Here is a 26027-nt window from a genome sequence, read left to right as displayed (position 1 = left end):
AAAGGAAGGTGTTTAACTTCTGACAGCGTACGTGTGAGGTCAAGAGCGGAAGAAAGTTTGGGGTTAGATCGCTTTTAAAATTCTCCTACAAATTCTGGGATTCTAGAATTTTGGTTCTGGGAAGGCACAGGCAGAGATTTTTTAAAGAGTACAGTTTGGTACCACTAGTGTCAAAGAATAGTGGGAACAATTTTAACATACGTTATGCCATTTGAATGCCATGGCAATCCTGTGATGATGAAATTGAAGTTCTGCGGGGCCCAGTGGCTTGTCTAAAAGGAAGGAGCCGGTACGCTCTGGAAAAGAGAGCCTACCAGAATCACATTTCTAAATTTTTGGCGAGGAAGTAGGGCAGGGCAAATAGAGTGGAGAAAGGGGCGGGACCGCGCACGCGCATAGTTGCATTGGCGCCGACATCTCTGCCCTTCCCCTCACAGCCGCCCTTCCTCTCACAGCCACCCTTCCTCTCACAGCCACCCTTCCTCCCAGACCAGTACGGTGGCCGACGGGAGTCAGACGCTGGGGATGAATGAAGGTGCTGGGTGCAGGTTGAAAAAGTCTCCCGCTTTTCCGTCCCTACAGTCCCGGTTCTGCCTTTGTGTGGTGCCCCCATCCTCCCCACTTCGTATCGACAATCCGGTTGGTCCCGGCGTCTGAGTTCTCGGTGCCCGAGTCGACTCGAGGCACAACTAGGGTTTGGGGTTCCGGATCATCGCCTAGGCCCAACTTCGGACCGCGCTCTCGATTTCTGCCGCGTCCCGCCTCTAGGACGCGGAGTCCGTGTGGGGTTCCGTGAGGCTGGAGGGTAGATCTTAAGGTATGAAGCGTCCGCTTCTCAGACCTCAGCGCGTTCCTAGGTCCGTGTCGGAGCCTGGCCAGACTTTGCTCAGCCCGAGGGACTTGTTGGTTCTGGTTGCGCCCGGGGCGAGACGCAGGAGCACACAGGTCTTGGCGCCTCTGCTCCAATCAGCCCGCTCCTCTGTTAAAAGAGCAGCCCCTCCCTGAAAGCAAAGCAGTTTTTACCCACGACTTATACCCACGCTGCTGCTAGTCGGTCGGCCTTGAGAGGGGATGGCTTTGGCTACGTGCTCACTGCCTTTTTGTTTGTTTACTTTTTGTGTCTTTGATGATTCCTGGAGACAGAGAAGTGCCGTAGTGAGACGCGTCTTTCTCTCTCACATAGCACCCACGCATCTGCTTTTTACCCAGTAACACAGGGGACATAGGATAGTGTTGTGGCCTCCAGAGCCTTGAATCTGATATTGCTTTTGCCCAGTGATTTGCTAGTTTTTCCACCGACTCATGGAGGTTGAGAAAGAGAAGCCCAATAGTTCTTTATGTCTATCGGGGTAGGCGTTTGAAACTATCGGGGTATGAAAGAAAGCACTTAACTATGACCGTTCACTTACTTTTATTTACATTTTGTGGAGCTCATATGACTGATACAGTGGAGAAAGTTTTGGACTGGGATTTTAGTAGATGAGGATTCAGCCTTGAATTGTGCCTCTAACTAGTAATCTACTTTGGGACTGTTACTTCATCTCTCTGACCTTCATATTCCTTCTTTGTAAAATATGAGTATTAGAGCAGAAGATTCCTGAGGCTGGAAGAGACATTAATATACTCTGTTTTCTTTCTCATTTTCCAGGTGACAGTAAAAACCTAGGGAGACAGAGAAGCCTTGTCTTGATTGTGCCAGGAACATTGCCAACATAGGGGCCTATTAAAGATAAACCACATTTTTCAGGGTTTTTAGAAAGTTGGGTGTTCATACATGTGGAAGTTAAACTCCTACTTTCATTTGTATTTTTACCATTAGGATCAACAAACAGTAATAATGACTGAATGTACAAGTCTTCAGTTTGTCAGCCCTTTTGCTTTTGAGGCAATGCAGAAGGTGGATGTTGTTCGCCTGGCATCTTTAAGCGATCCAGAATTAAGACTTCTCCTGCCCTGCTTGGTACGGATGGCACTTTGTGCACCTGCTGACCAGAGCCAAAGCTGGGCTCAGGATAAGAAACTCATCCTTCGCCTTCTCTCTGGAGTGGAAGCTGTCAACTCCATTGTTGCATTGTTGTCCGTGGACTTTCATGCTTTAGAACAAGATGCCAGCAAAGAACAGCAGCTTAGGTAATGTTATGTTATATTATATGTGGATTTGGATTTGACAAAGAACAGGGAATCAGATATTTTTCAGAGCTCTCCAGAAAACAGAGAACGAGAATCTAAACTCTGGAGAGAATTTTACTTAGGTCTTTTCTGTTTATAGTTACAATTCCAGAATCTTTTGACTTCCATGTTATAAAATGTTATCTAGAGAAATTTGGCAATGTGCTGTTGTATGTGGGCTAAACTCATTAGGCCAGTTACTTTCAGTGGGAAGTAGGTAGGGTAACTTCCCCTAGGTTAGAGGGATTTATTGGAATCACTTGGGAGGCCTTTTTTCTTTTTTCTTTTTTGAGACAGAGTTTTGCTCTTGTTGCCCAGGCTGGAATGCAATGGTGTGATCTCGGCTCACTGCAACCTCAGCCTCCTGAGTTCAAATGATCCTCCTGCCTTAGCCTCCCAAGTAGCTGGGATTACAGGCACCTGCCACCACACCCGGCTAATTTTTTGTATTTTTAGTAGAGACGGGGTTTTATCATGTTGGCCAGGCTGGTCTCGAACTCCTGACCTCAGGTGATCCACCTGCCTTGGCCTCTTAAAGTGCTGGGATTACAAGAGTGAGCCTCTGGGCCTAGCCTCTTGAGAGACTTTTAAAGCTTAGATATTCCCAAAGATTTTGGGCAGATGCTATGTCCTTCCCGGCCCACTGTGAATCTGGTAGCAAGCCACCATTAGTGGAAGTGAGTGTTAATTGTCAGTTGTGGTGGAGTATTTATTTTTTATTTTTATGTTTATTTTTTTAGACGGAGTCTCGCCCTGTCGCCCAGGCTGGAGTGCAGTGGCATAATCTCGGCTCACTGCAACCTCCACCTCCTAGGTTCAAGCGATTCTTCTGTCTCAGTCTCCCAAGTAGCTGGGACTACAGGCACGTGCCACCACGCCTGGCTTTTTTGTATTATTAGTAGAGACGAGGTTTCACCATATTGGCCAGGCTGGTCACAAACTCCTGACCTTGTGATCCGCCCACCTCGGCCTCCCAAAGTGCTGGGATTACCAGCGTGAGCCACCGTGCCTGGCCTATGTGGTGTAGTATTTATTATACATAGGATGTGAATCCCTGAAATACATAGGCAAACTAAATAGCATTTCAGAAGTAACAGAACATTAAAATGTTCTGAACACTTTATACATCCTTTTGTAGCTTATTTCAATAAAAAATAATTTTTATGCAGTTATTTCCATATCAGTGTTTTCATAATTGTGTTGCATGTTTGTACTTCATTAGGCATAAACTTGGAGGAGGCAGTGGAGAGAGCATCCTGGTATCACAGCTTCAGCATGGACTGACGTTAGAGTTTGAACACAGTGATTCACCTCGTCGATTGCGTCTTGTGCTTAGTGAACTGTTGGCAATTATGAACAAGGTGCATTTCTTTTAACCACAGCTCAAAGTATGCATGATTTGATGTCTGTGTATAGCGAGGTAGACAGAAAAAGAGGCAAGAAGGCAGGCAGGTTGAATTCTCCTCTACTCTTATTTTGTTCTTTTTTTTGGAGACAGAGTTTTGTTCTTATTGCCCAGGCTGGAATGCAGTGGTGTGATCTCGGCTCACTGCAATCTCCACCTCCCGGATTCAAGCGGTTCTCCTGCGTCAGCTTCCTGAGTAGCTGGGATTACAGGTGCCCGCCACCATGCCCGGCTAATTTTTTGTATTTTCAGTAGAGATGGGGTTTCACCATGTTGGCCAGGCTGGCCAGGCTGGTCTCGAACTCCTGAACTCAGGTGATCCACCCGCCTCAGCCTCCCAAAGTGTTGGGATTACAGGCATGGGCCACTGTGCCCAGGCTTCTCTACTCTTATTTCTATATATTTGTTTTCCTTTCAAAGGCTGAAAGGATATTATAAGTCTGCTTAAAGGCCTTCTCTAATTATTATTTTCTCTCATTTATACTTGTTCTGCATTTTCTATCAGAGGGATTTTTTTTCTGTATGGAATCCATACACAGTGGCTTCTTGACATTTAGAAAGGGATTTATCTCAAGGCTTGTATAGACTATCAAATTTATTATCAAATAATACCTTTATGAGATATAATTTCTCCCATAAAGTGTAATGAAGTAACATTTTGAATAACTGAATGTGAATAACTGAAAAATGTATGTGATTCATTTAGACACTGGATGAGCAGTAACAGCCTCATATATGATAGTAGGGGGAAGTATCAATGCTGAATTGAATATAGGATGATTGGCTAGTCTCAATCACTAAATGACAAAAGTGCTTCTCTACACTAATGAAAGCTATTAAAGTTATCTTCTTTGCAAAATTATAGATTACTTGGGTCGTAGATCTTTGGGTAATTATGGTTAATTGAAACTCTGAATTTAAAATTTTTGAATGTCAAAGGTCTATCATATAAATAACTAAACTAGCTGGGCGTGGTGGCTCACGCCTGTAATCCCAGCACTTTGGGAGGCCGAGGTGGGTGGATCACCTGAGGTCGGGATTTCAAGACCATCCTGACTAACATGGAGAAACCCCGTTTCTACTAAAAAATACAAAATTTGCCAGGCATGGTGACGCATGCCTATAATCCCAGCTACTGGGGAGGCTGAGGCAGGAGAATCGCTTGAACCTGAGAGGTGGAGGTTGTGGTGAGCCGAGATTGCGCATTACACTCTAGCCTGGGCAACAAGAGTGAAACTGCCTCAAAAACAATAACAACAAAAAACCAAAAACAAACAAAAACACTAAATTGGATCTTTATTTACTGTTATAATTTTGGGGAGTCAGTTAATTTGTGGTAAATAAAGTTTAGTTTTATAAATTGTGGACAAAAAGGACTAAATTCTGTTTCCATAGGAAATACTGGTAGAGGTCAGGCGCGGTGGCTCACGCCTGTAATCCCAGCACTTTGGGAGGCCGAGGTGGGCGGATCACGAGGTCAGGAGATTGAGACCATCCTGGCTAACATGATGAAACCCCTTGTCTACTGAAAAGATACAAAAAAAATTAGCCGGGCGAGGTGGCGGGCACCTGTAGTCCAGCTACTGGGGAGGCTGAGGCAGGAGAATGGCGCGAACCTGGGAGGTGGAGCTTGCAGTGAGTGAGGCCAGATCGCACCACTGCACTGCAGCCTGGGCGACAGAGCGAGACTCCATCTCAAAAAAAAAAAAGAAAAGAAAATCCTGGTAGAGAGGATTTTTGTGAGTTTTAGATTTTTTTTAAGGTGTGTTAAAATTTTTTCTAAAATTTCCATCATAAATTATAATTTCCTTCTCTTTTTTACTATTTTGATACTTTTATTTATTTATTTTTGTTTGTTTGTTTTTTCGAGATGGAGTTTCGCTCTTGTTGCCCAGGCTGGAGTGCAATGGCGTGATCTTACTCACTGCAACCTCCACCTCCCGGGTTCAAGCGATTCTCCTGCCTCAACCTCCCAAGTAGCTGGGACTACAGGTACCCGCCACCACGCCCGGATATTTTTTTGTATTTTTAGTAGAGACGGGGTTTCACCGTATTAGCCAGGATGGTCTCGATCTCCTGACCTTGTGATCTGCCCGCCTTGGCCTCCCAAAGTGCTGGGATTACAGGCGTGAGCCACTGCGCCTGGCCTAATTTTTGTATTTTTAGTAGAGACAGGGTTTCACCGTGTTGACCAGGCTGGCCTCGAACTCCTGACCTCAGCTGATCCACCCATCTTGGCCTCCCAAAGTGCTGGGGTTACAAGCGTGAGCCACCACACCTGGCCATGAATTTATATTTGTTAAACTGCTTTAGGTTGACTGTTTTTGGCTTTTTTAAAGCAGTTTATGTAGGCTGCATTTGTAGTTCATTTCTTTGGCTTGCCTTATCCTTTAATTCCAGTTGTCTCCAAATATTTAGACAGAAATTAGTTCTTGAAATTGATATTGCTATATATGAATAATAATTAACATGACTGCTGTGTGTGGTTAAATTGGTTGAAATTGATTGAATACTTCATATTCTGCTGTGGTATATTAGTGATACATTAAGAGATAATCTGTGAGTTCAAGAAATAATTATAAAAATAGGGATTTAATTATCTGAAATTAATAAAGTTTATATATATATTTTTTCTTTTTTAAGGTGTCTGAGTCCAATGGAGAATTTTTTTTCAAGTCTTCTGAACTTTTTGAGAGTCCAGTTTATTTGGAGGAAGCTGCAGATGTACTTTGTATTTTACAAGCAGGTACTGTACTGAGTGCTAAGATGCATTTCATATATAGTTTCTTGTTAAATGGTACTGTGTAACTTCTTAGCCTGGTATGCTATGTTATTTTAGGGATTATATAACAAATACCTTATATGAGTTTAAGTCAAAAGTGACTAATAGACAATGATTAAGTAAATTATATTATTTTCATAGTGTGACATGCAAACATTAACATGGTATCTTTGATTTAATGATTTTAAATGATTTTGGAAAATATTTACAATATGTTAAGTGAGAAAAGCAAAGGGCAAAGTGTTAAGTAGAATATAATCCCAGTTTTGTTAAAAGTTAAAGCAAGAACAATACCCTTGGTGAATTAAAATAAAATACTTGTTTTTTTTTAGAGACAGAGTTTTGCTCTGTTGCTCAGGCTGGAGTACGGTGGCAGGATCGTAGCCCACTGCAGCCTTGAATTCCCGGACTCAAGGGATCCTCCCACTTCAGCCTTCTGAATAACTGGGACTACAGGCCTGTGAAAACATTTTATATTAACTTTGAATGATGGGATTAGAGCAGATTTTAATTTTCTTCGGTGTACCTTTTTGTATTTTCCAGATTCTATATAATAGTTGTGAATGATAGAAATAAAAGAGGACAGAAAAATGTAAAGAAGGCTGTCGCTCGTGCCTGTAATCCCAGCACTTTGGGAGGCCAAAGCAGGAGGATCACTTGAGCTCAGGAGTTCAAGACCAGCCTGGGCAACATAGTGAGACCTTGTCTCTACAAAAATGAAAAAAATTAGCCTGGTGTGGTGGTGTATACCTGTAGTCCCAGCTGTATGGGAAGCTGAGGCAGGAGGATGGCTTGAGCCTGGGAGATTGAGGCTGTAGTGAGCCATGATTGTGCCATTGCACTCTGTCCAGACTGAGACCTTGTCTTTTTTTTTGAGATGGAGTCTCACTCTGTCACCCAGGCTGGAGTGCAGTGATGTGGTCTTAGCTCACTGCAACCTCTGCCTCTGGGGTTCAAGTGATTCTCCTGCCTCAGCCTCCTGAGTAGCTGGGATTACAGGCATACGCCACCATGTCCAGCCAATTTTGTATTTTCAGTAGTGACAAGGTTTCACCATGTTGGCCAGGCTGGTCTCAAATTCTTAACCTTGTGATCTGCCCACCTCAGCTTCCCAAAGCTGGGATTATAGGCATAAGCCACTGCACCTGGCTGAGACCTTTTCTTAAAAAAAAAAAAAAGAGGCTGGGCGTGGTGGCTCACACCTGTAATCCCAGCACTTTGGGAGGCCGAGGCAGGCGGATCATCTGAGGTTAGGAGTTTGAGACCAGCCTGGTCAACAGGGTGAAACCCCATCTCTACTAAAAATACAAAAATTAGCCAGGTGTGGTGGCAGGCACCTGTAATCGCAGCTACTCGGGAGGCTGAGGCAGGAGGATCACTTGAACTACAGAGGCGGAGGTGGCAGTGAGCCGAGATTGTGCCATTGCACTCCAGCCTGGGGGACAAGAGCAAGACTTCGTTGCAAAAAAAAAAAAAAGTAAATTAAGATTTTCATGAAAATAACTCTTTAGACCAGTTCTATAAAATAAAATTTCCTGTACTGTTCTATGCTGTGCTGTCCAGTGTTCTTTGTGGCTATGGATTACTTGAAATGTGGCTAGTGTGATTGAGGAACCGAACTGTTTTTAATTTAAGTATCTTTATGTTGCTAGTGGGTGTCCTACTGGACAGCTTAGTTCTAGACTATGAGAAGAAGGTACTTTATTTTAGATGACATTTGTGAAATGTCAAAAGATATTTAATAATACAATGAAATGTCACTCTTGTCTGGGCATGGTGGCTCATGCCTGTAATTCTAGGATTTTAGGAGGCTGAGGCAGGAGGATTGCTTGAGCCCAGGAGGTTGAGGCTGTAGTGAGCTATAATCACACCACTGCACTCTAGCCTGGGCAACAGAGCAAGACCCTGTCTCAAAGAAGAAAAAAAAGAAATATCACTCTAACACTGGGGCCAGGCATGGTGGCTTATGCCTGTAATCTTAGCACTTTGGGAGGCTGAAGCTGGAGGATCGCTCAAGGCCAAAGTTTGAGACCCACATGGGCAGCACAGTGAGATTCAGTCTCTACAAAAAAATAAAAAAAATATTAGCTGAGTGTGGTGGAGTGCACCTGTTAACAAAGACTAACACTAACTTTGTTTTCTTGTAGAGCTCCCTTCCTTGCTCCCTATAGTTGATGTAGCTGAAGCTTTGCTGCATGTTAGAAATGGTGCCTGGTTCTTGTGTCTCTTGGTGGCCAATGTTCCTGATAGTTTTAATGAAGGTAAATATGGTTCTAATATGGGATATTGAGAAGATTTGCTTGGACATGTACAGGACCTATTTTGTTGACCTAAGAAGAAACATTAATGGAATTTTATTTGAGATTGTATCTTTTGAAAGTTTGTTAGTATTTATTAAGAAATAACGAGTTCACAAACTATTGAGTTTAAAGATCAGGCTGGGCTTGGTGGCTCACGCCTGTAATCCCAGCACTTTGGGAGGCCGAGGCGGGCAGATCACAAGGTCAGAAGTTTGAGACCAGCCTGGCCAATATGGTGAAACCCCATCTCTACTAAAAATACAAAAATTAGCCGGATGTGGTGGTGGGCGCCTGTAGTCCCAGCTACTACTGGGGAGGCTGAGGCAGAAGAATCACTGGAACCCAGGAGGTAGAGGTTGCAGTGAGCCGAGATTGCACCACTGCACTCCAGCCTGGGTGACAGAGCGAGACTCCATCTCAAAAAAAAAAAAAAAAAGAAAAACAGTGTAGCAAAGAAAAATTTTTTATGCCATTAGTCACCAATGCTGTAATACCACAATAAAAAATACCAAGGAACAGGGTCGGGCATGGTGGCTCGCACCTGTAATCCCAGCACTTTGGGAGGCCGAGGCGGGTAGATCACAAGGTCAGGAGACCGAGACCATCCTGGCTAACACGATGAAACCCTGTCTCTACTGAAAAAAAATGCAAAAAATTAGCTGGGCATGGTGGCAGGCACCTGTAGTCCCAGCTACTCGGGAGGCTGAGGCAGGAGAATGGTGTGAACCCGGGAGGCAGAGGTTGCAGTGAGCTGAGATCGTGCCACTGCACTCCAGCCTGGGCGACAGAGCGAGACTCCGTCTTAAAAATAAAAAAAAACAACCCAAGGAACTAGAAGATATAATATCTATAATCAGGGATCAAAGAAGAGACATGTATCTGTGAAATATCAAGAGAGCAATAGGGGATATGTATAATGAGAAATGCTAGGAATCAGACCTTTCTTTTTTAGCCTTACTGCTGTCAGTTTGCAGAGAAGTATAAAGTAGAAATTGAGAAAAATCGACTAAATTTTTTCACCTCTATTTAATTTTTTTTTTGATAGTGTAATAGTTCCCTGACTTTTCTAAGAGATTTATTGAATATCAGATGATATGTAAAAGTTCTTTGTAAACTGTGTCCTTGCCGATTTTTTGTCAACTTATTCTATCAATTACTGAGAGAGGAGTTTTGATGTCTCTGGACATAATTATAGATTTGCCTATTTCTTCTTTTTGTTCTGTCAGTTTTTTTCTTCGTGTATTTCGAAGCTCTTCTGTTAGGTTTGTATGCATTTAGTATGATTATATCGTTATGATGAATTGAGCCTTTTTTTCATTTTAAAATATACTTTTCTTCCCAAGTCAAATTTGATCGTCTTAGTTTTCACATTTATAGTTATATCCCCCTTTCTAAACATTATTTACATATTATTCAATTTGTTGTCACCTTTGTTTTAATTTTTCTTTTCTAAAAAATTCTAGTTTTACTTTAGATTCATGGGGGTACATGTGCAGGTTTGTTACATGGGTATATTGTATGATACTGAGGTTTGGGGTTTGAATGATCCCGTCACCCAGGTTATGAGCATAGTACCTAATAGGTAGTTTCTCAGCCCTTGTCCCCTTTCTTCCTCCCCACCAGTATCCATTGTTCCCATCTTTATGTCCATATGTACCCAGTGTTTAGCTCCCACTTATAGTGAGAACCTGTGGTATTTGGTTTTCTGTTTCTGTGTTAATTTGCCTAGGAAGGGATGGCTTCCAGTTTTATCCTTGTTGCTGCAAAGGACATGATTTCATTCTTTTTTTTTTTTTTTTTTTTTTTTTTTTTTTTTTGAGACGGAGTCTCGCTCTGTCGCCCAGGCTGGAGTGCAGTGGCGCGATCTCGGCTCACTGCAAGCTCCGCCTCCTGGGTTTACGCCATTCTCCTGCCTCAGCCTCCTGAGTAGCTGGGACTACAGGCGCCCGCCACCGCGCCCGGCTAATTTTTTGTATTTTTAGTAGAGACGGGGTTTCACCGTGGTCTCGATCTCCTGACCTTGTGATCCGCCCGCCTCGGCCTCCCAAAGTGCTGGGATTACAGGCGTGAGCCACCGCGCCCGGCCGATTTCATTCTTTTTAATGGCTGCATAGTATTTCATGGTATATATGTGCATTTTATTTAATCCATTGTTGATGGGCACCTAGGTTGATTCCATGTCTTTGCTATTGTGAATAGTATTGGGGTGAACATACAAGCGCACATGTCTTTGGTAGAACAATTTGTTGTCCTTTGAGTATATATCCAGCAGTGAGATTGCTGGGTCGAATGGTAGTTCTGTTTTAAGTTCTTCGAGAAAACTCCAAACTGCTTTCCACAGTGGCTGAACTAATTTACATTCCCACCAACAATGTGTAAGTCTTCTCTTTTCTCCACAGCCTCGCTAGCACCTATTATTTTTTGACTTTTTTATAGCCATTGTCACTGGTGTGAGATGGCATTTCATGATGGTTTTGACTTGTGTTTCTCTGATGATTAGTGATATGCAGCATTTTTTTCATGTTTTTTGGTTGCTTGTATGCCTTCTTTTGAGAAATATCTGTTAATGTCCTTTCCTCACTTTTAATGGGGTGGTGTTTTGCTTGTTGAATTGTTTATGTCCTTATAGGTTCTGTATGTTAGGCCTTTGTCAGATGCATTTTTGTGAATATTTTCTCCCATTCTGTAGATTGTTTGCTCTGTTGATAGTTTCTTTTGCGAGCAGAATATCTTTAATTTAAATAAGTCACACTTGTCAATTTTTGTTTTCATTGCAATTGCTTTTGAGGACTTAGTTACAGATTCTTTGCCAAGGCCAGTGTCCAGAATGGTATTTCCTAGCTTTTCTTCTAGGATTTTTATCGTTTGAGGTTTTACATCTAAATCTTTAATCCAACTTGAGTTAATTTTTGTATATGATAAAAGATAGGGGTCTAGTTTCATTCTTCTGCATATGGCTCGCCAGCTATCCCAACACCATTTGTTAAATAGGGAGTCCTTTCCCTGTCGCTTATTTTTGTCAACTTTGTTGAAGATCAGATGATTGTAGGTGTGTGGCTTTATTTCTGGGTTCTCTATTCTGTTGCATTGGTCTGTGTGTCTGTTTTTATTTTTTTATTTTTATTTTTATTATTTTTTTCTTTTTTGAGATGGAGTCTCACTCTGTTGCTCAGACTGGAGTGCAGGCGTGCGATCTTGGCTCACTGCAGCTCTGCCTGCCAGGTTCACGCCATTCTCCTGCCTCAGCCTCCTGAGTAGCTGGGACTAAAGGTGCCTACCACCACACCTGGCTAATTTTTTGTATTTTTAATAGAGACAGGGTTTCACTGTGTTAGCCAGGATGGTCTCGATCTCCTGACCTCGTTATCCGCCTGCCTTGGCCTACCAAAGTGCTGAGATAACAGGCGTCAGCCACTGTGCCCAGCCTGTGTGTCTGTTTTTATACTAGTGCCATGTTGTTTTGTTTACTGCAGCCCTGTAGTATAGTTTGAAGTTAGGTAATGTGATGCTTCTGGCTTTGTTTTTTTTTTGTTAGGGTCGCTTTGGCTATTCAGGCTCTTTTTTGCTATATGAACTTTAGGATAGTTTTTTCTAATTTTGTGGAAAATCATGTTGGTAGTTTGATATGAAGAGTGTTGAATCTGTAGATTGCTTTGGGCAATATGGCCATTTTAAAGATACCGATTCTTCCAATCCATGAACTTGGAATGTTTTCCCATTTGTTTGTGTCATATACGATTTTTTTCTTTTTTTTTTTTTTCTTGAGACAGAGTCTTGCTCTGTCGCCTAGGCTGGAGTGCAGTGGTGCGATCTCGGCTCACTGCAAGCTCGGCCTCCAGGGTTCATGCCATTCTTCTGCCTCAACCTCCGGAGTAGCTGGGACTACAGGCGCCGGCCACCCTGCCCGGCTAATTTTTTGTATTTTTTTTTAGTAGAGGCAGGATTTCAGTGTATTAGCCAGGATGGTCTCGATCTCCTGACCTCGTGATACACCCACCTAGGCCTCCCAAAGTGCTGGGATTACAGATGTGAACCACTGTGCCCAGTTTTTTTTTTTTTTTTTTTTTTGGAGACAGAGTTTCACTCTATTTCCCAGGCTGGAGTGAAGTGACGTGATCTCGGTTCTCTGCCTCCTCGGTTTAAGCGATTCTCCTGTATCAGCTTCCCAAGTACCTGGGATTACAGGCATGCGCCACCACGCCCGGCTTTTTTTAATTAATTAATTAATTAATATATTTATTTATTTTGAGACGGAGTCTTGCTCTGTTGCCCATGCTGAATTGCCGTGGTGCAATCTTGGCTCACTGCAACACCTGCTTCCCGGGTTCAAGCGATTTTCCTGCCTCAGCCTCCCGAGTAGCTGGGACTACAGGCACGTGTCACCAAGCCCGGCGAATTTTTTGTATTTTTAGTAGAGATGGGGTTTCACTGTGTTAGCCAGGATGGTCTTGATCTCCTGACCTTGTGAACCTTGGCCTCCCAAAGTGCCGGGATTATAGGCGTGAGCCATCACGCCTGGCTAATTTTTGTATTTTTAGTAGAGACGGGGTTTCACCATGTTTGGCCAGGCTGGTCTTGAACTCCTGACCTCAAGTGATCTGTCCGCCTCGGCCTCCCAGATTGTTGGGATTACAGGTATGAGCCACTGTGCTTGGCCTCTTTGTGGAGATTTTTAACCTCCAAAATATGCTTTTTTTTTGAGATAGTGTCTCGCTCTGTCACACAGGCTGATGTGCAGTGGTGCAGTCATGATTCACTGCAGCATTGATATCCCAGGCTCAAGTGATCCTTCCGCCTCAACCTCTTGAGTGGCTGGGACTACCAGCGCGTACCATTGCACCCAGCTAATTTTTTTTTTTTTTTTTTGAGACGGAGTCTCGCTGTGTTGGCCAGTCTGTGTGCGTGCAGTGGCGCGATCTCGGCTCACTGCAAGCTCCGCCTCCCGAGTAGCTGGGACTACAGGTGCCCGCCACCACGCCCGGCTAATTTTTTTATATTTTTAGTAGAGACGGCGTTTCACCGTGTTAGCTAGGATGGTCTCGATCTCCTGACCTCATGATCCAGCCTCCTCGGCTTCCCAAAGTGCTGGGATTACAGGAGTGAGCCACTGCGCCTGGCGTGCCCAGGTACTTTTTTGTATTTTTGTGGATATGGGGTTTTGCCATATTACCCATGCTGATCTCAGACTCTTGGGCTAAAGTGGTCTGCCTGCCTCAGCCTCCCTAAGTGCTGGGATTACAGGCGTGACAAAATAGACTTCTTTATTCTTGGTAATATTCCTTCTTTTGAACTCTACTTTGTCTAAATAATACAGCCATGTCATCTTTCTTATAATTAGTTTTTCCGTGATATATGTATTTCTTCATCTCTTTAATCTATCCATATCTTAAGATGGATTTCTTGTGGACAGGTATAATTTCGTCTTGATTTTTTTAAATCTAGTGACAGTCTTTGTCTTTTAATTGGAGTGTTTAGACTGTATACATAGACCATTTAAATATGATTATTATAGTGGTTAGGTTTGAATCTTCTTGTTATTTGTTTTCTATTTATTTTCTTTGTCCTCTTGTACTTTGTGCCGTTGTTGTCATGGATTTTACTTTTACATGAATTATAAACCTTAGAGCATATTGTTACTACTTTTGCTTTAACAGTTAATTATAAAGACTAAAAATATACGGGAAAATACTATTTATCCACATATTTACCATTTTTGGTGCTCTTAATTCCTTTCCGTAGTTCCACATTTCCGTCTGATATAATTTCTCCTTAACTTGAAGAATTTCCCTTATTTTTTGTAGTGTGGGTTTGTTGGCAACAAATTTTACCAGCTTTTTTGGTCTGGAAAAATATATTTTCAAAGGGTATAAAATTTTAGGTTGGCATCATCTTTTAGCTATTTAAAGATGTCATTCTGACCGGGTGTGTGGCTCACACCTGTAATCCCAGTACTTTGGGAGGCCAAAACAGGAGGATTGTTTGAAGCCAGGAGATTGAGACTAGTATGGTGGCAAAGCAAGAAAGCAGGATCCCATTTCTAGGAAAAAACAAAAACAAAAACCAAAGATGTCATTCTCTTTTCTGCAGTAAATTTTATCTTTATTCCTCTGTAAAGTTTCTTTTTCCCTCTGGCTACTTTTTTTTTTTTTTTTAATTTCTTCTGGCTCCTTTTTTGTTTTTTGTTTTTTTTTTTTGGGGAGACGGAGTCTTGCTCTATTGCCCAGGCTGGAGGGCAGTGGCACAAGTGTGGCTCACAGCAACCTCCGCTCACCCTGGGGTTAAAGCGATTCTCCTTCCTCAGCCTCCTGGGTAGCTGGGACTATAGGCGTGTGCCCCCATGCCTGGCTAATTTTGTATTTTTAATAGAGATGGGTTTCACTATGATGGCTAGGCTGATCTCGAACTCCTCACCTGAGGTGATGCGCCCATCCTCTGCTCTAGTTACTTTTTCTTTTTTTTGGAGATGGGGTCTTGCTGTGTCGCCCAGGCTGAAGTGCAGTGGTGTGATCTCAGCTCACTGCAGTTTCCACCTCCTGGGTTCAAGTGATTCTCCTGCCTTAGCCTCCTGAGCAGCTAGGACTACAGCTGGGACTGCGCATCACCACGCCCAGCTAATTTTTGTATTTTAAGTAGAGATGGGGTTTCACTATATTGGCCAGGCTGGTCTCGAACTCTTGACCTCGTGATCCACCCACCTCGGCCTGCCAAAGTGCTGGGATTACAGACGTGAGCCACTGTTCCTGGCCCTGGTTACTTTTAAGATTTTCTTTTTATTACTGGTTTCAGAAAGTTGATGTATGATGTTTCTTGGTATGATTTTCTTTGCATTTGTCCCACCTAGGGCTCATTGAACTGGGTTTAGAGTTTTCATTTAACTTGGGAAACTTTCTTCAAATTAATTAATTAATGTATTTATTTGAGACGGAGTTTTGCTCTTGTCGTCCCAGGCTGGAGTGTAATGACGCAATCTGGGCTCACTGCAACCTCTACCTCCTGGTTCAAGTGATTCTCCTTCCTTAGCTTCCTGAGTAGCTCAGATTACAGGTGCCCGCCACCACTCCCAGCTAATTTTTGTATTTTTAGTAGAGATGGGGTTTCACCATGTTGGCTAGGCTAGTCTTGAACTCCTGACCTCAGGTGACCCGCCCCCTCTACCTCCCAAAGTGCTGGGATTATTGGTGTGAGCCACTGCCCCTGGCCCTCAAATGTATTTTTGTCTTCTACTTTATCTCACTGGTACCGTAATTTCAAGTGTGTTTGAGTGTGTAATATTGTCCTGGAGGTTACTGTTCTTTTTTAAGTCTCTTTTCATTTTTTGCTTCATTTTGGCCAATTTCTGTTGTTGTGCTTTCAAATACCCTGATCCTTTTCTTCTGTCGCGTCAAATCGTCATAAACAATTAATTCTCAAGGCTGAAGAAAGTGGTTTCTATCATGTTAGTTTGTAGGGGCCTGATAAAAAATGGAGAACGACAAGATGAAGAAAGTCTTGGAGGAAGGCGCAGGACAGATGCCTTACGCTTCTTGTGTAAAATGAATCCTTCTCAGGCCCTCAAGGTCCGAGGCATGGTGGTAAGCGATCCCGTGTTTTATTAGACAAAGGTCCAAGAACTCTTCTCAAGATGGTTTTAGAGTCCTGTAGAGGTTGGGAATTTTATTTATATACTGGATATGTTACCTTTCTCTCTGGGTTTTTATGTTTTGTAGGATTTCTTCCTCTAAACTTTAGACACTTTAGATTTGGAAGCATCCTTGCCCTTTTTGCTTATGATACTGAATTCAGTTTGTTTTCTTTGCTGTGCTAGGTGGAGGAATGTCACTTGCCAGGCCTTGGTGTGGCTTTGACATTGGATCATACTAAAAATGAAGCTTGTGAGGATGGAGTGAGTGACTTGGTTTGTTTTGTAAGTGGTTTGCTTCTTGGAACAAATGCGAAGGTCCGCACTTGGTTTGGAACTTTTATCCGAAATGGACAGCAGGTGAGGGTTAAATCTCTGTATAGGCTAAGGATTAGAATATTTTAGCAGCTACTAAGAGAGAAAGAAACATTTTTTGAATGATGTCATTAGGCAAGTGGTTCTCACACTTTCTAGTTTCAGGGACTTCCTTATATTTTAAAAAATCACTAAGGATACCAAAGAGCTTTTGTTTATGTGGCTTTTTTCTATTGATATTTACCATATTAAAAATCAACACTTAAATATTCGAAATATTTATTTAATTATTTAAAAATAGCAACAGCTGGTGTGTTGGCATGTGCCTATAATCCCAGCTACTTAGGAGGCTGAAGCAGGAAGATTGCGTGAGTCAGAGGGTTCTAGGGTATAGTGTGTGATAATTGTGCCTGTGACTGGCCACTGTACTTTAGCCTGGGCAACATAGCGAGACCTCATCTCTAAAAAAAAACCAAAAACAAACAACAATAATCCTATTAAATGTGAACATAACATATTTTAAATGAAAACTGTGTTTTCCCAAACAAAATTTAATGAAAAGAATGATATTGTTTTATTTTATTATATTTTTTTCAAATCTCTTCAATGTTTGGCTTGATAGAAGCCTTTGGAAACTGCACTGTACCCTTGTGAGTGAATGAGAAAGTAAAAGACAGATAATGTCTTGAGTATTATTAATACCTTTCCGGACCCAGTGAAAGAATATTGGGAAACTCCAGGGTTCTGGGCCAGACTCATGAGAACTGGTGCATTAGGTCACTGAAATAAGTTATTATATTTTTAAATTTTAATACGTATGTGTATATATGTTTTTATTACGGTAAAATATACATAACATAAAATTTTGCAGTTTAATCATTTTTAGGTATATAATTCAGTGGCATTAAGTATATTCACAGTGTGCAACCATTACCACTCTTCATTTCCAGAACTGTTTTTCTTTTTTTTGAGACGGAGTCTCACTCTGTCACCCAGACTGGAGTACAATGGCGCAATCTCGGCTCACTGCAAGCTCCACCTCCTGGGTTCGAGGATTCTCCTGCCTCAGCCTCCTGCGTAGTTGTGATTACAGGCGCCCACCACCGTGCTTGACTACTTTTTGTAGTTTGAGTAGAGACTGGGTTTTGCCATGTTGGTCAGGCTGGTCTAGAACTCCTGACCTCAGGTGATCCACCCACCTGGGCGTCCCAAAGTGCTGGGATTACAGGCACGAGCCACCGGGCCTGGCCCATTTCCAGAACTTTTTCATCATCCCAAACAGAAACTCTGTACCCATTAAATAACTCCCCATTCCCCCTATCATCCCATCCTCTGGTAACCTCTATTCAACTTTCTGTCTCTATGAATTTGGCCTTTCTGGCTACCTCAAGTAAATGGAATTACACAATATTTTGCCTTTTGTATCTTGCTTATTTCACTTAGCATAATGTTTTCAAGGTTCATCTATGTTGTAACATGTGTCAGGATTTCCTTTTTAAAGACTGAATAATATTCCATTGTGAACTTAGAGCAGAACTACCTTTCTGTCCAGCATTCCTACTGCTGAGTAGAGAAATCATTATATAAAAAATATACCTACACTTGGATGTTTATCGCAGCACTATTCACAGTAGCAATGTTATGGAATCAACCTAAGCATCTGTCAACGGATGGTTGCTTAAAGAAAATGTGAGAGAGAGAGAGAGAGATACATATATACACACACACACACGTATACACACACACACACACACCATGGAATACAACTCAACCATAAAAAAGAATGAAATCATGTCTGACAGTAAAATGGATGGAACTGGAGGCCATTATCTTTTTTTTTTTTTTTTTGAGACAGAGTCTCGCTCTGTTGCCCAGGTTGGAGTGCAGTGACCGGATCTCAGCTCACTGCAAGCTCCGCCTCCCAGGTTCACGCCATTCTCCTGCCTCAGCCTCCCGAGTAGCTGGGACTACAGGCGCCCGCTACCTCGCCTGGCTAGTTTTTTGTATTTTTTTAGTAGAGACAGAGTTTCACCATGTTAGCCAGGATGGTCTTGATCTCCTGACCTCGTGATCCGCCCGTCTTGGCCTCCCAAAGTGCTGAGATTACAGGCTTGAGCCACCGCGCCTGGCCAAAGCCATTATCTTAAGTGAAATAATGGAGAAACAGGAAGTCAAATACTGCATATTCTCACTTATGAGTGGGAGCTAATCATGTGTACATATGGACAAAAGAGAGTAGGATAATACACATCATAGACTCCAAACGATGGGAGGGTGGGGAGGGGGTGAGGGTTGAGAAGTTACCTGTATTGGGTACAGTGTATACTATCAGGGTGATGGCTACACCAGCAGCCCAGACTTCTATGCAATAAATTCGTGTAACAAAACTGTACTTGTACCCCCTAAAGCTGTAAAAATAAAAAGTAAGGGCTGAGTGTGGTGGCTTACACCTGTAATCCCAGCACTTTGGGAGGCTGAGGCGGGTGGATCACAAGGTCAAGAGATCCAGACCATCCTGGCCGACCTGGTGAAACTCCCTCTCTACTAAAAATAAAAAAATTAGCTGGGTGTGGTGTGTGCACCTGTAGTTCCAGCTACTCGGGAGGCTGAGGCAGGAGATTCGCTTGAACATGGGAGGCAGAGGTTGCAGTGAGCCAAGATCACGCCACTGTACTCTAGCCTGGTGACAGAGCAAGACTCAGTCTCAAAAAAAAGAAAAATCATATTTCATTGTATGTATATGCTACATTTTGTTTTATACATTCACCTGCTTATGCACATGTATTTTGCAGCAGTTTTTAACTTGCAAAATATTTTAATTTTTCAAAAACGAATTTATTTTAACTATGTGAATAGAGTTCCTATGAAGGAGCTAATAGAGATTGTGATTTAACTTGTTGAGGTCACTTAGCTAGACAACATGTGTACTGCTTAAATCCTGTAGTCTATTTTTTAAGCAACTGAATCACAGTGTTTTAAAATATTCAAGTTCTACTTTATATCCCATTTGAAAACTGATTTTAAGCTTTGCTTTTTAAAACAAAGTTAACATTTATTTATTGGATGCTTCATATATGTCAGGTACTGCATTAAGCACTTGGCGTGCTCATCTTGTTTGTAGTTGTTCTTTGTATGCAATAAACCTTTATTCTTTGAACTTACTGTTATTATTAAAGCAGGTCTATCATATTTTACTTAGAAACACTCAAAAGATAATAATTAACATTTGCCTAGCCCTGGATAGTTTAGAACTGCTTTCATACATGTATTAGTTTTGTTCATTCGTCTACTTAACAGACTTTGAGTGCTTGCTGTATGTTAGGCACAGTGTTAGACGGTGCAGAGTAAGAGATGACTAAGACCTTGTCCCTGCCTGAAGAACTGTAGGGGTTATAGAATTGTAAACTCTTGTTTTTTGAGACGGAGTATCACTCTGTTGCCCAGGCTGGAATACAGTGGTGTGATCTTGACTCATTGTAACCTCCACCTCCTGGGTTCAAGCAATTCTTGTGATTCTTGTGCTTCAGCCTCCCGAGTAGCTGGGATTACAGGCATGCGCCACCACACCCAGCTAATTTTTGTATTTTTAGTAGAGGTGGGGTTTCACTATGTTGGCCAGGCTGGTCTCGAACTCCTGATCTCAAGTGGTCTGCCCTCCTTGGCCTCCCAAAGTGCTGGGATTACAAGTGTGAACCACTGCATCAGGCCAATAATTGTAAACTCTTAATTATAGGAGTTCTGTAAGGTAAATGTTGTTGATAAAATATTTCCTTGTCATTAAGGAAATTGGGGTTCAGAGAGGTTAACCAATGTATCTAAAGATATATAATCATCTAATAGTAGAGCTGGCATTTAAACCCCAAGAACTTATGTCTTCAAAATCTGAGCATTTTCTCCTATACCACATATCACTTTGTTAGTCTTTATGTATTTGAAAGTACCATTTAAATAATATTCCACAATTCAAATTGTCACTAATTTAGTCTTTCCTCTGCAACCAATCCAAATTAGGGTGAATATTCATTCTTCAGACAAACTAGTGGATTTTGAGTTTGCTTGATTGGTTAAAATGAGATTCTGTAGTCATGACAATCTCCTCAAATAGGCCAATTTGAAAGTGTTTAAGTGGGGAGCTGTGTTTTAGCTCCCTTTTAGTTTAGTAAATGCTTCATGCTTTCTTCCTTTTGTGATCCATATTTCTTACAGAGAAAAAGAGAGACCAGCAGTTCTGTCCTCTGGCAGATGAGAAGGCAGCTTCTTCTGGAGTTGATGGGCATTCTTCCCACAGTAAGAAGCACCCGAATTGTGGAAGAAGCTGATGTGGACATGGAGCCCAATGTGTCTGTGTATTCGGGGCTGAAAGAAGAGCATGTTGTGAAAGCCAGTGCACTCTTACGTCTGTACTGTGCTTTGATGGGGATCGCTGGACTCAAGTATTCAATAGTTTGATATTTTACCTTTTTGTCATTTTACTTTCTTGTTCCTATTCTCAAGAAAGTGAACCAAAGGCCTTTTATTCAGAGGATTAAAGTTTTCTGTTGGACTCAGGTAGTGGGCTGGCCTATAAGAAGAATGAAATCCTAAGGCCAAGAATTCCTAGCAGAGATGTATTCATCTATTTTGTTCTGATTGTAAACAGAGTTATATAAATAAATATGGGAGGAGCCAGAGCAGTTTATCAATTTCCAATCACAGTTTAAAAAAACCTGTGATTTCAGCACAGCTTGACAAAACTATAGTGAATGATCTGTGAGTGATCTTTTAACATTGACTAGTTGAAGTAAATCTCTCCTTTGTTTCCTTTTACAGTTGATATTATAAATTGTTTAAAATTAATATGATGTGATTAATAAGTACATTGTTTTCTTTTCTTTTTTTTTTTTTTGAGATAGAATCTTCGTCTGTCGCCCAGGCTGGAGTGCAGTGGCGCAATCTTGGCTCACTGCAACCTCTGCCTCCTGGATTCAAGCGATTCTCCTGCCTCACCACACCCGGCTAATTTTTTATTTTTATTTTTTTTGTATTTTTAGTAGAGACGGCGTTTCACCATGTTGGCCAGGCTTGTCTCGAACTCCTTACCTCAGGTGATCCACCTGTCTCAGCCTCCCAAAGTGCTGGGATTACAGGCATGAGCCACTACACATGGCCAGTACAATGTTTCTTATTTAGTCACCATACAAAATCCTTTTGAATAATATTCTTAATAATTGTGCATATAGTCTTCATTTGCATGTCTCCAATATGCATGAGTTTCAGTTACCCCAGTTTATTTAAATAATGCTGGTCTCTCAACACAGTTGACATTTCAGTTGCCATGATACATTAACCAAATAATTTTATAAAGTATAGGGATTGTGAGCTCCTCAGGCCACATACCACTAAGTAAATGACGGATGTACATCATGATTAGTGACCAGTGGCCTCACTTCTTTCAAAGTTTGTTGGTAACTGGTTACTGCACACCTGTTATTTCATTCGTGTACATATAGCAGAGGAGGTAGTTGTAAAGGTTGAATATCCCGTATCTGAAATGCTTGAGACCAGAAGTGTTTGGGATTTTAGAACTTTTTGGATTTTGGAATGTTTATATTACATTTACTGGTTTAGCATCCCTATTTCAGAAATTCAAAATCCTTAGTGCTCCAATGAGCATTTCCTTTGAGCTCATTACCTCATGTTGGCACTCAGAATGTTTTGGAGTTTGGGGGCATTTCAGATTTTGGATTTTTTGGATTGGAGTTACTCAACCTGTACTGCTTCCTTTCTCTCCATAATAAACTCATGTTCCAAAACATGGAAACAGTTTTTGGAACATTATATTCCAAAAATAGATAATTGGAAGAGACAATTGGCAAGTAAAGATGAAAGTATAGGCTGGGCATGGTGGCTCACACCTGTAATCCTAGCACTTTGGGGAGCCGAGGCGGGCAGATCACCTGAGGTTGGGAGTTCGAGACCAGCCTGACCAATATGGAGAAACCCCATCTCTACTAAAAATACAAAAATTAGCTGGGCGTGGTGGCACATGCCTGTAATCCCAACTACTTGGGAGGCTGAGGCAGGAGAATCACTTGAACCCAGGAGGCAGTGGTTGTGGTGAGCCGAGATTGCAACATTGCAGTCCGGCCTGGGCAACAAAAGTGAAACTCCGTCTCTACAAAAACAAAGAACACGAAGAAAAGAAAAAAAAAAGAAAGGAGGCAAAGGCTGTTTAAACTACTCTTGATAAAGTCTTTACGAAGAAATAAAAAACTTTAAGGCCGGGCACGGTAGCTCACGCCTGTAATCCCAGCATTCTGGGAGGCCGAGGCTTGCAGATCAGTGAGGTCAGGAGTTGCAGGCCAACCTGTTCAACATGGTGAAACCCTCTCTCTACTAAAAATACAAAAATTAGCTGGGAATGGTGACATGTGCCTGTAGTCCCAGCTACTCAGGAGTCTGAGGTAGGAGAATTGCTTGAACTCAGGAGGTGGAGGAGGTTGCAGTGCACCGAGATTGTGCCACTGCACTCCAGCCTTGGTAACAGGGTGAGACTCCGTCCCAAAAGAAAAAAAAAAGAAAGAAAACACTTTAATTCCTAGTGTTTCTAATATTTTCAATTAGAGTACTATAAAAATATTAGTTTTACTATTAAAAAAAAAAATTTCTGGCCAGATGCAGTGACTCACACCTGTAATCCCAGCATTTTAGGAGACCAAGGGAAGTGGGAAGTGGATTTTTTGATCCCAGGAGTCTGAGACCAGCCTGGGGAACATGGCAAAACCGTGTCTCTACCAAAAAAAAAATAAGCTGGGCATGGTGGCGCATACCTGTGGTCCCAGCTACGTGAGAGTCTGACATGGGAGGATTACCGGAGCCTGGGAGGTCAAAGCTGAAGTGAGCTCTGATCCTGCCACTACACTCCAGCCTGGGTGACGAAGCAAGACCTTGTCTCAAAAAAAAAAAAAAATTCCTTATGCATTATAATCAACAGAGTTTTTAATGTTTTGACAAAAATTTTAAAGGCTACAGTACAATCATACTTTTTACCATTGATTATTAAGATCATGTTGCATGATTGCAGCTTGCATGGTCATTTTTATGACACAGGGCAAAGTTGCACCTGTATTGCAGTCTTGCATGGTCATTTTTATGACACAGGGCAAAGTGAGGACCTACCTGTATTTGTGTCTACAGTAAAACACTGTAGTTGTAATTTAGCCGGGCGAAGTCAACAGTTTTGCATTTGCACTCCAGCCTGGGCGACAGAGCCAGATCAGTCTCAAAGAAAAAAAAAAAAAAAAAAAAAAAAAAAAAAAAAAAAAAAAAAAGATTTTATAAATAGCAAGGTATCGTTATAAAGTTTAACATTTGTATCTAAAAGGTTAAAAATTGACTTTTTCTTCTTCATCCCAACTAAAAATGTAAAGCCTAATGATGTATTCCTTTTTAGACCCACTGAAGAAGAAGCTGAGCAATTATTGCAGTTGATGACGAGCCGTCCTCCTGCTACGCCAGCTGGGGTTCGCTTTGTTTCACTTTCCTTTTGTATGCTACTGGCCTTTTCTACGCTTGTCAGGTACCTAACTATATAAGTTGCTCCATTTTCTCAAGGTTTAGTTTTATTTACTCAGTAAAATTGTGTAGCATTAGATAAGAGCTTTCTACAAAAGCTGGTCTAGGCATGGACAGTTGTAGTTTTTTTTTTTTTTTTTTTTTTTTCAATTTTTAAGAGAAGGGGTCTTGCTTTGTTGCCCAGGCTAGAGTACAGTGGCTATTCAGGGGTATGATCATAGCACACTGCAGCCTTGAACTCCTGGCCTCAAGTAATCCTCCTGACTCAGCCTCCCAAGTAGCTGGGACTACAGGTACATGCCACTGGGTCCAGCTTATTTGTGTTTTTTTAATATAAGGGTATCAGTAACATCTGATTCATTTTATTTATCTTTTATTAAAGTTTTATATGTACATTGTTTAAAGGAGTCAAAATAGTTCTTCAAGATTTGTTAAGGCTAATAGCAGTCCTTCCTTCCTTCTCTCCTTCCTATTTCACCTTTCTTAGAGGCAGTGTCTTTCAATTCTTTTAACTGTTTATTTTGTGTTTTACTGCTACATCTATAATAACATGTTTGTATTTGATACCCCTTGATTTTTGCTTTTAGGTATTTTTTATTGAGTTCCAAGTATTAAAGATGAGAAATTAGTTCTCTGTCTTTTTTCTCCCTGTCCTAAACACATCCATACATATCCTTCCTATCCTCTCATTCTCCTAGTATGGTTATAATAATTTAGATTAGATCAATATATAGTTGTTACGATTATATAAGCGCTACTGAGAACTCAACCATGTAGTATATGATTATTTTTTACTGCTTTGTAAAAGTTTTTTTTTTTTTTTGATTAATATTTATCCTGTGTTTTTGTTTTTTGCTTTTAACTTTCTTGGTGTTATATGTCCCATTCATGTAACCTAAACTCTCTGCCAGCCTAAATCTTCTGTCCAGATGTTTTGACTCATTAGATAGTCTATGAGTTTCATCTTCTTGAGGAGATTTCTTCAGGAGCATTTTGATCTGGAATGGTTACCAGCTAAACCTATTAGTACAAAGCTCTCATCCTGGGATTGACCTTCACCATCATTTTGGAGACTTGCTTCGTCTCTCCTTTTCCTTTTGTTGGATCTCCTGTTTCTTATATCTCATGTCATCATCTTAGCTGGGCATGGTGGCTCACATCTGTAGTCCCAGCTACTCGGGAGGTTGAAGCAGGAGGATTGTTTGAGGCTACAAGTTTGAGGCCAGCCTGGGCAACATAGTGAGACTCCTATCTTCGTTTAAAAAAAAAAAATTGAAAACCTATCCTTTCATTTGTTTGAGCTGTGATCATGTCATCATCTTTTTTCATTGCTTCCTCATTTTGCTGCTACTGCTTTTTTTTGTTTTTGAGATGAGTTTCACTCTTTTCATGCAATTGGAGTACAATGGCATGATCTCGGCTCACTGCAACCTCTGCCACTCAGGTTCAAGTGATTCTCCTGTTTTAGCCTCCGAGTATCTGGGATTACCGGCGACCACCATCATTCCCAGCTAATTTTTGTATTTTTAGTAGAGATGGGTTTCACTATGTTGGCTAGGCTGGTCTCGAACTCCTGACCTCAGGTGATCCACCTGCCTCAGCCTCCCAAAGTGCTGGGATTACAGGCATCAGCCACTGTGCCTGGCCATTTTGCTTCTTCTGAATGAGTATGTGTGAAGTAAATTCTTTTTGAGACTGGATATTTCTGAAAATATCTTTGTCCTACTTTAACATCTGATTGATAGTTTGATGGGGTATGGAATTCTTACTTGGGAATAATTTCCTTTCAGGACCTTGAAGGTGTTGCTTCTTTGTCTTCTAACTTCTGTTAGGAAGTCTGACATTCTGATTCCTGGTCCTTTGTGTGGCTTATTTGTTTTTAAT

The 26027-nt window shown here is 41.5% G+C and overlaps 2 protein-coding genes across 7 annotated transcripts in view; one reads left to right on the top strand and one right to left on the bottom strand.

Annotated features, from left to right (window-relative positions):
• PTRH2 (peptidyl-tRNA hydrolase 2) overlaps positions 1-26027 on the bottom strand; it is a 1137200-nt gene that overhangs the window by 617982 nt on the left and 493191 nt on the right. The window lies entirely within an intron of this gene.
• Positions 419-26027, top strand: part of INTS2 (integrator complex subunit 2) — a 64487-nt gene continuing 38878 nt past the window's right edge. The window contains exons 1-9 of one of the 2 annotated variants that reach the window (XM_050764655.1): positions 419-535; positions 1820-2130; positions 3392-3530; positions 6218-6320; positions 8504-8617; positions 16097-16227; positions 16461-16634; positions 20796-21022; positions 24022-24147. In XM_050764655.1, coding sequence (XP_050620612.1) covers positions 530-535; positions 1820-2130; positions 3392-3530; positions 6218-6320; positions 8504-8617; positions 16097-16227; positions 16461-16634; positions 20796-21022; positions 24022-24147 — 1331 coding nt within the window. In that variant the 5' untranslated portion in view covers positions 419-529. Of the gene's footprint in view, positions 536-802; positions 818-1819; positions 2131-3391; positions 3531-6217; positions 6321-8503; positions 8618-16096; positions 16228-16460; positions 16635-20795; positions 21023-24021; positions 24148-26027 lie in introns of those variants that run through there. The other variant, XM_050764657.1, reaches the window with a different exon arrangement.

This window comes from Macaca thibetana, chromosome 16 (genome assembly GCF_024542745.1).
Source record: "Macaca thibetana thibetana isolate TM-01 chromosome 16, ASM2454274v1, whole genome shotgun sequence".
Taxonomy (NCBI): domain Eukaryota; kingdom Metazoa; phylum Chordata; class Mammalia; order Primates; family Cercopithecidae; genus Macaca; species Macaca thibetana.
Note: the sequence above shows the minus strand (reverse complement) of the source record. Positions and strands in the feature narration are given on the sequence as shown.